We start from the raw sequence: 11,527 nt of genomic DNA, 5'->3' as shown, positions 1-11,527 counted from the left end.
GAAAGAGTGAGTACATTCCTAGAAACATTTTCATTTTATTCAGAGGAATTCCACTTGTTATTTTTCTCTCCTCAGGTTTCAGATCATTGGAAAAGAAAGAATGAAAAAGGGAAAGCAGCCAGCATGCCTATTATTGCCTAGTTCCTGGAAGCCAGCCAAGTGACCTGGATTCAAACTCCAGAAAGCCTATTCCATTCTGCACTCTCGTCCCTGCCCCCATGCAATGTAGGTAAAATGGCTGTGGAGCAGAAACAAAGAGATCTTGCACACAAGAACTTCAAGCAAAACTGTTCATACAAGCAATGCTGTAACTGCCACAATTTGATACAGAAGTACGCAAATGGCTTAGAATTAAAAAATCAAACATATGCAAGTCACACAAATACTTCTAATGGAAGAGGAAACGTTCTGCAGAAGCAATTCTGAAGTCTGAAATGCCTATTCACCAAAGGAAGCTTCTGTTTTTCATTTTAATATGCTATAACTCTCCAAAAACAATGAACTGAAACATATTCAGATCCAATCTCCTTGGATTCACACTTGTATTTTTTATAACGTTGCAGGGATTTTTTCCTGCAGTGGGTAAAAAAAATAATCAAGCACCACTGGGTTGCACAGACCCTGGGACTCAGTGAAGTTGGGATCTCTTTGTATTATCCCATTAAGATGCCATTGGTGCAGCCAAGAAAGTCAAAGAATTGCTATACATTTCAGTCTGTGAATTGAAATAACTATGGCAATGCTATCCTAGTGTGAAATGTCAGGAGAGCTGTCAACTGCTGATGAAAACAGTACACAGTGAGAGCTGGTAAATCAGATTTTTTCTAGGCTAAGATACAGGGACATGTACCAGTTATGTTTGGACTCTTCACATGCATTAAGCAGCAGCAAACTGAAAAAGCCATTCTAAAGCAACAGTCTAACACTATTCCAACATGTAATACTAACCCCTCCCCTACCTAGATGGTAGGGTTGCTGAAAACAAGAAAAGTTTAAGAATGATTGGTCTACTAAGGCAGCCTTGGACTTAAGTATTCTAAAAGATAAACAGGAAAAGAAATAAATTTAAGTTAGCCCACCAAAAAACCCAACGGGATTTGTTATAAACTCATACCTTGTGTGCACACATAGTTCATCAATGATTTAAAAATTGTCCTGATGATGGCCTCAGGTTTTTTTTTTTGTTGTTGTTTAAAAAAAATAATTGTGCCCTAAGGGAGGCAAAGCTGTTTGCTAAAGCCAGAATATCTTTTTCATTAGAGTTTACAGATAAAGTTGTTGAGCAATTTAATTGTCACAAAAGCAACTCTGGAGTATAGTACGGTCATATAGACTTAGTTGTCTTCAGAAATAATTCCTGTTTGTGTCAATCTCAGTTACTTTGGGAGGACACAGATGTCTCCCTAGATTATATGCACTTTGCATAGTTCATTTTCACTTCAGCAGTTTCTCAGATTTGCCCACTTTTTCACTCAGACTGGTGTTTCTGGAAGAGTTAAACGGACAAAGGCAGCACTAACACAAATTGTTCCACACGCATTACTTTAGCACAGACACCCCACAGCACCCTATCTTCATGCGAAAAAGTGCATATTGATGGCATCCTGGGGTCTTTTCTTTCCCACTTCACCCACTGAGCTTCTGCAACATCTGCTTCCATGCCTTCTCAGGATCAGCAGGTAAAAAGGCAGCTAAATCAGACACTGGGCCAGCAAGAAAAGTGTGAAGTTTAACAAAGACAAGGACAAAGCCCTGCACCTGGGATGAAATAACCACAGAGCCCAGTACAGGCTGAGACCTGTGGGCTGGGGAGCAGCCCGCTGAAAGGGGCCCAGGGCTCCTGGTGGACAGGCTGAGCACGAGTCAGCAGTGCGCTGCGGCAGCAGCAAAGGAAACTGGATGCTTGGGCTCCATCCACAGGGGCATTCCTAGCAGAGGCAGAGATGTGATCAACCCACTACTCAGCGCTTGTCAGGCTGCACTTGGAGTGCTGCGTCCAGTTCTGGTCCTCACAGTTCAAGAAAGATGTGGATAGACTGGAGAGGGCAGGCCATGAAGATGATCAAACAACTGGAGAATCTGCCCTGTGAGGAATGACTGAAGGAGTAAGGTCTTTTTTCTCTGGAGAAGAAAAAGCTTGAGGGGAACCTTACCACCATGTATCAGTCTTAAAGGGTGGCTGTCAAGAGGATGAAGACGCATGGAGAAAATGGGTTAACGGGTACAAGTTGCACTGGGAGAGGTTTCATCTCAATATAAGTTGTTGTTACAGTGAGAACAGTCACTAGAACAACCTCCACAGGAACGCAATGAAGTCCCCATCACTAGAGGTTTTCATGATGCAAGTGGACAGTGTGCTAGATGATATCATTTAGGCTCCCCTTCCCATGAAAGGCTGGACCAGATGATCTTTCAGGGCCCCTTCCAACCTGGGCTGTTCTATCATTGGTACAGTGAAGAGCAGGAAGGGAAAAGCAGACAGGGGCAGCTACACTCATCATGCTTGAGAACCTTAGATGATTGTGAATACAGGAAATAATTTTTAGTTTTTCTGAGAGTCTGAAATGTTCTCCCAGAAAAGCTGTTCTTCTCTCGTTTTTCAGCAAGAGCAGTTAAGGAGAGAAAAATAATTAATTTAAGGATAAATTGAAATAATGTTGGATCTCAACATCAAGCAAGGAGGCTTTAGAAATAGCCTAAAATCTGTTCTTCAGATACCTAAGAGTGTTAAGACAGTTGTATTGAAGAATGGAGTGATTAAAAAAAACAATCAAACCTCCCAAATCAGAGTATAACTGAAGCACAACACTCCTCCACAATGCAAACTTATAATTTTCTCTGTAAAATGTATTTTGGAATATCTAACTCACTGAAGATCAGCCATTAAAAGTCCCATCCATTGCTGAAAACTAACATGCTGATTTTCAGGCAACATGGAGCAATTCTCTAATGTTTGCTTAAAATTCATGGTCAAAGAAAAAAGTGTGACAAGTTTTGCCCTTATCTCTACTGACAACCCATCCAACCAGTTTTAAGTTAGACATCTGGTCGTTACATTGGGAGGAATTTTGCAATTCAATGAGTTCCAATAGGTTGTTTTTTTTTCCTGGAACTACAATCGCTTATAAAACAACTTGGAAAGGGCAATTGTGAAATAAGATACTAGACAGAAGGCCATTGCTTTAGGTATCTTTTACTGTTGAATGCAAAGTAATACAATGACAACATGCAAGTATAGATGAAGATTTTAGACAAACAATACCCAGTGGTGACTAGAATATTAGAGTTAAGAATGTTGATGAGTGCAAAGTTTATTTTCTCTGCAGTGCATTTTTAAGTAGTGTAGATCCTGATACTTTAGAACTCTGATTTTACAGCTGCACCATCAATGGTAAATTCAACAAGACCAGAGAAAAGCATTCCAAGGACCAAAGAGGCACTGCATGGACAAGGAGTGTCATTTTGCCTCATTTCAAAAGCTTCACTTTTTTTCAGTTTGTAGTGGCAACACGTATTTCTAGGCATTTAACACTGCACTACTCCAGAAGAGCTCTGTACTTCAGGGAGTTCTCCAACAAGAAGCAGCATTTAGACTGATTAGTTCCATGTTGTTCAGACCTTAAGCCATATCATACTTTTATCATTTTTAGAGTAAGCTCATCTAAAGAAAATAGGAAAACTGCACAGGCACAATTTATTTGTGCTAGAGTGCAAACTGCTGATGAAAACTCTCAGGTACAGGTACCAGTGAAGCACTATGTTTCCACTGCTTTCAGAGTTAGTTTAGAAACAGTGCACAGGGAAACAGGGGATCAAAACATGGTCGGTATTGATGTTCTTGCAAGTGCTCTTCCACACGCATTGCAACATTAACAGGTATTCAGTTTGGGGTTTGTTTCCTTAAACTCAAAGGGCACACACTCAAGATTCTTGTCAAAGAATCAGACAAAGCACCTGCTATTTTACGCATTCCGTCACATCAGATGTATCTGGTATCTGATGTTCCCGGCTTGCCACAGTGGGCTTTCATTCTTCTTCACCTTCATAGCAGGCCACGTACTAGGAGCCCTCTCCTGCCACTCAGACCTTCTGTGCCTACCTGGTAAGTTTGGCATGTACTAGGTATACAAACATATACACATCTATCACATCCCAGAAGCAGATATACTGTGTCCTGCAGATGATCTCAGTAAGCTTGTGCTCTTTACCCAACAGTTAGAGCTCTAACATTCTCAACTTCCTTCCCCAACAAGAAACGAAAGTTCACACAGATCATCACCTAGTCTGCCATCCTGCAACTATCAGCTGACAAGGCTTAAAACTTTTATCCAAATCAAAATTTTCAGTTAGAAGAGAAACATGGAGATCAGCTGCCAAAGGACTGGCTTTGAAAGAAATATTATATAAATATATCTGTATGTGAACTAACAGATTCAAAAGTGCTTTTTAAACAAAAATCATGATCAGGAAAACATTTATTGGAAGAGATACGAACTTAAAAAGCCTCTTTCAGAACACAAATATACAATCTGAAATTCTAACACTGATCTGATACTTTTGCTTTTAGAAACTTAAGTTACATGACATATGGTTGAAATAAAAGCATCCCAAAATTGCAAGCCATGTGTCAAAACATTTCAGAAACCATAAAGCACCAGAAGTTACTTGTTTTGCATTGTAACTAGTCTTAGTAGTCTAAAAATTCCAAACTAGCACAAACCTTGAGATATACAGTTAAAGTTACACAGTTTGTGGGAAAAAGAAATAGCAAAAGGTTGATGAAAACTCATCTCACTAAATCTCAGTCAAGCAGCATGACTCTGTTTAACCTCTCTTCCACTGCTAAACAAATGTTCTAGAGCAATATTTTCAAGCACAAAGGCATCTTTGTTCTGGCACCTAGCTAATCAGTTTAAAGTTGCAGCGGAAAATATCTTGGCATAAAGCTAAAGGACAAGGTGTTAACTACAGATAACGCTAAGGAGAAGGTCCAAATCATGAGAGGATGATTTTCCCCCCAGCAGTTTCAAGATCAAGGTGGCACTAATATACTTACTACATGAAATCTAAAACAAAAGCCCACAAATGACAAATCTACTTTCCATTTAACATTGTTGAACACAGATATTTAAATGGTTTCCTAACCTATTTGCAAAGAAATCTAGTCACCTCTGAAGAATTCTCCACTTCCTGCCCCCCCAATCATTATATTCCAATATTCATTAGGATATAATCCCCAACAAATCTTGTCTCTTTAGTCACAAGTTATAACAAAATATACTTCTAGCAAACTAACGTATGTTTTCAGGAAGAGGACACAAAATAGCCAGGATATTCCCGAGAGTGCTGTTTAAAAACCCAAGTCCTCTGACTTTTCACCAAAACAGAGCTTCTCAGTGAAAATGTCTCTCTCAGGAGGCACAAATGAATTAAGCAAAGAACCCACTTTTTACTATATACAGCCATGTACGTGCAGACCTAGCTGGAGTTTTACACTGTAATTTAATATTCTGCAAATGAGTTTTAAAGTATATATTTCATTATAATGTCCTTAAGTCATCATCCCTATTAGTCTTGTAATTACAATGAAAAATTCCCCACATCGCACTGCCCTTCAGGGCTTGTCCGGACTGTGCCACCCCCACCCTCATTTTATCTTCAGCAAGATTGTTCTCACAGACAGAGCGACTCCCATACATCTGGATTTAATCAGGATACATCAGTTTAACCTTTAAATTCCAGATGTCAACAGTACCTGTTAATCTGTTAAACTGCAGAATGAAATTCCAATGAGCAACTGTTTTCTGCAGACTGAGAGCTATTCTTAACTTGTGCAATATCGAGCTCCAGTTTAGGTTTAGCACTGGAGCAGTTTAAAATATTTTAAAGTAATTTAGTTAAACACAATTAACTGAGTCTAAGGGGAATAACATGATTTGATTTAATTTCACTGCAGGATATCTAGGTTTCTCACCACATTAAGCAATACACATAAATAGTTAGGACAGAACTTTCTAGCTTTCATAAATTAGGAGTCAAAATCAAACAGAAGAGAGAAGAGTACCTCCAATATTTCTGAAATTTCAGAGTCACATTATCACAGTTGTCACTTACTAATAAGGCAGAAGCATCTCATTGCTCCTATTTGAACCCCTCAAGGTATTCCTTAGATGCAATATACTAAGTTAATACTATTCACCCTAGATTTTTATTGTAGTCTGCTCATACCTTATGTTAGCTTCCCATAAATCACATATGGCTTCTAAATGGGCAAGACAGTGTTACAGAATTTCCTGTCTTTTAAGACAGCAAAAAACTTTCTCTCTTCCCACAGTGGCTTTTTGCCAAAATCTTAAATTCAACTATTACTGCTGGAAATAAAAAAAAAAAAAAGGCAAAGTTCCATTAGAAAACCCATAGAAATTTTTCAGATGATTTAAGAGAACGTATGAAAGCCACAAGAAGCCCTGCAAGTGGAAAAGTAACTTGTGTCAGTTATAGTTCCAAACCAGCACAGATCAAAGCTGTCCCATCAACAGCCATACTTGATTTTCAGTTTCAGAGGTACAGCCAATAAAGATCTGTGAATCAGACGAATTTATCACATCTAAGCAAATTATGCTGCACAGATTATGACAATCTGACTCCTGCAATCTATCTTTGTTACAGGCAAATTATCACAAATAAAATGGAGCATCAAGTTATGTCCATATCTTCTGTCAAACAAATCTCTGTTCTATAAAGCAAAGACACTAATGGAATCAAAGCCTCAGTTTAACCAACAGAAGTGATTAAAGTGGTCATGACTAATTCAGAACAAAGCACAGTGCTGGAAGCGCTGGACTCAGATGCCAGCCTGGGTTCTTTATTCCCCGAAACTCCACAGCCAGAAGACTCTAGTCTCAAAGGGAAGGTGATGACAACTGATACTTTCTACACAGCTTTTCCTGCTAATCAATTCTTGGCATGATAAACTTACATCTTATTTCTAGTTCCGTGCATTATAGAAATTCTATTACCCATTCCTCGCACCACAGCAATAGGAAAAAATCCATCATGCTTTGTATGGTAAGGTACCACGAAGGTATAAGCCGTTACAAATGTAACAGTCAGCATTAAACATGTAACACTAGTGACAACCTAAAAACATATGGTGTTAAAATATAAACTCAATAATCCAGTCTGACAAAGTGGCTTATCTGTTCTCGTCATATGGCTACTGTAGCAGATTAAACGGAATCATAGACTTTTTCCACCTCTAGGTTCTATTAAAGCAAACAGTTCATTCCTTTGGCAATTCAGGACTATACTATCCTCAATACAAACAAAACACACACATTTTGCCAGCAGTACAGCAGCTGGCAAGCAGCCACACTGGTTTTGAATATTGTTTTTGTGTCAGGCTGCCATTAGCCTTACTCATTTTTTGGAGTGGGAAAGCTGATATAAGCTTCCGATGCCCAAGTATTTTCCAAGGGAAATAAGCCTGTCTTCACAACAGCCAGAAACAGTGCACATCTTTGAAAACAGCTAAGCACGAACAGCCTGCTGCTCAAAGATCAGTTGAGTGCCTTATGACAGGAACCGCACATGGCACGTGTTCATACATACCTACACGCAGACACAAGGTATGCGCACACACACCTCTAGGCAAGTAAACAGAAAACCAAATAGTGCAGAAAACAGGTTTTCTTGACTTCTCTGGATTAAAAACATTTGAAATCACATCACTAGATTTCTCCCCTCCCCTTCAATTCCCTATATTGAATATGTTCTCCTGGACAAAGACAAATATATCAAATTTTTATTTTTTCCCCTTCCTGAACAAAAGCAGACACTAGAAAAAGACAACCAGAACTTTGTGCCCAGAAGACATGCTATTAGGAAAGGCAAACAAACTGAGCAGCACTCACTTGAGATTTGTGAAACTGAAATAAGTTTGTAATTTTTAAAGTTTCAGAATGCTTTATTAAGAAAATATGATAAAAGTAGCATATTAAAAATTCAGTCTTTGATTTATACTAACATTTAACACTTCAAGTAATAAGATTTTCAAAGCTCCTTTCCATCCTGTAACGGCCTCTCCTCTTGGTCAAGATCAGAATTTTAAGTGAAAGGTGTCCAACATACAGAGCAGAAAACTCTAGAGATGTAAAGTTTATTTTCACTTGTTTACATAAAACTAGTAAGAAGCATTTGATAAATATTTAACTTGACTTTAACTAAACAATACAAGCAAAAAAGAAAAGCACGAAGTATAAATAGGTTGCCCAAGGAAGCTCTTGCAAGAGAGGTGGATCATGAAAGGTGTTCTCAACTCATAATTATTACGGAATTCAACATGATGAAATAGGACTGAAAGGTTTTTTCCTTCACACGTCACACTGTTTACTGCAACACAGTATAACTGGATAAACAGATGATTCACCGACTCCACGAGCACTTACCTTTCCTCTGAATGAAAATCCTGAGTAGAGGATTAGCTGTAGAAACTGCTTTATGATAATTGTCATCATTATTGATAGGCAGCAGGTCTCCATGAATGTCCGTATATCCCACTAGAACATCAACATTTGGTATCTTGTGCACGTGCTGCAATAATCCATAGAACTCCTCAAACTTTCCAGGTTTCGATCTTTCCAGAGAAAATCGTCGAAATTCTGCTCCAAACTACAACAGAATATATCTTACATCATTAATAGGGAAATCAAACATCCTCAAGCAATAGAATGATTTGAATGTTAAACCAGAAGTATTATGGAATTAAAAGTGCACTAAAAACTACAACCAATAATGTTGAAGTGGCATAAAAAGCTCGGTTCAAACTGGTTTCCCCGCCCCTCCTAAAGTTATAACTATTTTTGGACTTGATAAAATATGTACTTTTGAATATGCAAAAGTTGTTTTCATTGTTCCGCTTAGCTCTAAGCATTCACTAATACGAGAGCTTATACGGTGACAAATTAGTGCAAGAATAATTGCAGACTCTTACATGCTTATGAAACAGCCATGCTCTCAGTAAGGGACAGAATTCATACCCTGCAGTGATGTTGGTGGCTCAAAACCAAGATTATGATTAACCTCCTATGGTATGTGACTACCTGGAACTTTTTCAAAGAAATTTCTGTGCGCTCCAGAACACTATATACAGATTGTTACACAGCTGTGGTTAACCTATGCAAGGCTGAGTGGTTTTCAGACTCCCATTTATTCGGACAAGAAATGAAAAAGCCACTTTGACCTGAAGACTACACAGAACGACTGCTGCTTTTAAGTACAAACTATGCGCAGTAAAGCTTTGGTGAGTTGATCTCAAGTCAATTCTGCTCTTACCTAAAGAGAGATATAAAGGAGGCAACCAGCCACTACTCCTCAAGAGCATTCAGAAGATTTACCTACATGATCAAGACTCAAATCTCAATTGCATAGTCATTTATAATGCGGCTGATTCCCAAGACAGAGAAGATTCAGAAGATGCACAGAGAAAACATTTAATCACTGTACTTTCAGGAGTAGTACACTGGCACCATACTTTCAGGGGCAGGATTCACATTTAGTAAATGGTCAATCATTCAATAAAAATCCCAGGTCCCTCGTCCACTCAAGCTTCACTCTCCTAAACCACCTATAGAAAACCTGCTTAGTAATAAACAACACTAGCAATGATTTGGTGGTGGCAGGCGTGAGACTAAGCTGGGTGCAAATAAAAGAGTAAGCATTTAATGTAGATTAGACAAATTGCAATTTTAGCACGTAACTGAAAAAGGAATTAAGAGAGTAGTGGCCAAGTTACTAAAATCAGACCAGCCTGTATATGAATTAAAAGGATAAGCTAACTATTAAAAATAGAAAATAAAAAAAAGTCAGTCGGTGGCATTTTTTTGTGAATTTTATTGCTGACCTACAGTGAACATAAAGACTTTAAATAATTTCTTTAGCGAATTAGTTTTAAGCAGAACAGAAGGGCACATGGAACAAAATACTGACTGAAAATTTGAGCCTCATACCAAAGTATGTGATACTAAGTTACACAGAGTAGATGTGAAGATGCACATCACCAAGCCTCCAGACCAATGCTTACCTCACATTTGGTTACAACCTTTTGGAGGATAAAAGCTTTAGAGTTCTCACATATAAACAAAAGAATGAAACTAAGGAGACAAGGAGTCCATTGTTAGCACATTTGCACCATGATAACTCAAACAGGGCACAGCAAAACAAGATATGCCTTCCTACACCCCACCTTCCTCTGAAAGTTTCAAGCAACTATCTAAGAACATTCCTCTTCTAGAAACACTCCAATTACAGTAACATTAACTAACAATAAGGCAGAACGGATGATTCATACCTGCTTACAAGAAAAGCAAAGAAAAGCCTGCAGGCGGAACTCCCATCCCATCAGAAGCAGCACATTTAATCATGACGTCAGTAAAAGACTTTACCTGACATCTCTCAAATCTTTCTTGAGCTATGTGAGGTATGAATGCCACAGGAATCGTCCATGCATTGCATCAATTTCAATTGTTCGGCTTTGAAAGACTACATAGTTTAAACATAATCCAGTAACAAATATTTTAAAGCCAACAACCTCACTGTCAATCTGAGTAAATGTTAAATCCTGCTTCAACAGACATACAAAGGGACAGATGCTCAAATGTGTGATTTCTGTTTTTTCCACGTGATTTTACACATGGTTGGTGCAAACAACAAGAAACTAATAATCTGGCTAGTATTTCCTTATTGTCCATATATTCAATAATATTATAAAGCAGATAAAAAAGACAAAAGTAAAACTATGCAATTTCATCGTTTATTTTAACCCCCGAAATAATTTTGGTTTATATAAAACGTTACACTCCATTTCATTAAATGGGCTGCACTTACAATTTATTTAACAGGAGATGAAAGATGGGAGGAGACCAACTTCAGAGGAGAAGACTTCTTGCCACCTGAGCTCTTTACAAATGCACACTGCTACACTGGTAACGATGTCAACAGAGCAGGAACTCACTAGAGACACTCACTTAAGTAAGACTTAGATATGAGAGGCATCTGTACACCCTCTGTAACACAGCACACTGCTGCTATACTACAACTCTCCAGTAACAATAGAACACAAGCTGCAGTGACCATCTCTGTCTTATCAGTGTATTAGATTTCATTCTGCAAAAAAAATTGTTCCAAGTCATGAGAGAAAGGAAGGGGGGAAATCTGAACTTTATATCTAGAGAACTAGAAGCTTATTTTGAGGCTTTCATATCATCACCAGGAACTCTAGTTTGGGGCATAAAACTTGATTTTCTATGCTAAGAGTAAAGGGCTAACTGGAATTAATATACTGTGGGGATTCCCCAGGGCAAGTTCAGACCAGTTACCCAAACTGAATAAACTAGACTAACAAAAGGATTTTGCTCATCTAATTGCAACTACAGCCGGGCTGTGCTGGCACAGTTTTGTCAGTTGGACATGATTATTGATTTGGAGCATCTAAATAAAGAAATGTACATTGCTGACAGTCTTCAAAGCC

At 38.4% G+C, this 11,527-nt stretch overlaps 1 protein-coding gene across 1 annotated transcript in view; it reads right to left on the bottom strand.

The window, feature by feature from the left end:
• Positions 1–8,670, bottom strand: part of PARD6B (par-6 family cell polarity regulator beta) — a gene marked incomplete at its 5' end in the record, with an annotated part of 9,896 nt that extends 1,226 nt beyond the window's left edge. Inside the window, one exon of the mRNA XM_010140294.1 lies at positions 8,448–8,670. Coding sequence (XP_010138596.1) covers positions 8,448–8,670 — 223 coding nt within the window. The remainder of the gene's footprint in view (positions 1–8,447) is intronic.
• Positions 8,671–11,527: the final 2,857 nt, after the last annotated feature.

The sequence above is a fragment of the Buceros rhinoceros genome, unplaced genomic scaffold, assembly GCF_000710305.1.
Source record: "Buceros rhinoceros silvestris isolate BGI_N320 unplaced genomic scaffold, ASM71030v1 scaffold21167, whole genome shotgun sequence".
Classification (NCBI taxonomy): domain Eukaryota; kingdom Metazoa; phylum Chordata; class Aves; order Bucerotiformes; family Bucerotidae; genus Buceros; species Buceros rhinoceros.
The sequence above is the reverse complement of the archived record's forward strand: the minus strand, read 5'-3'. Positions and strand labels throughout refer to the sequence as shown.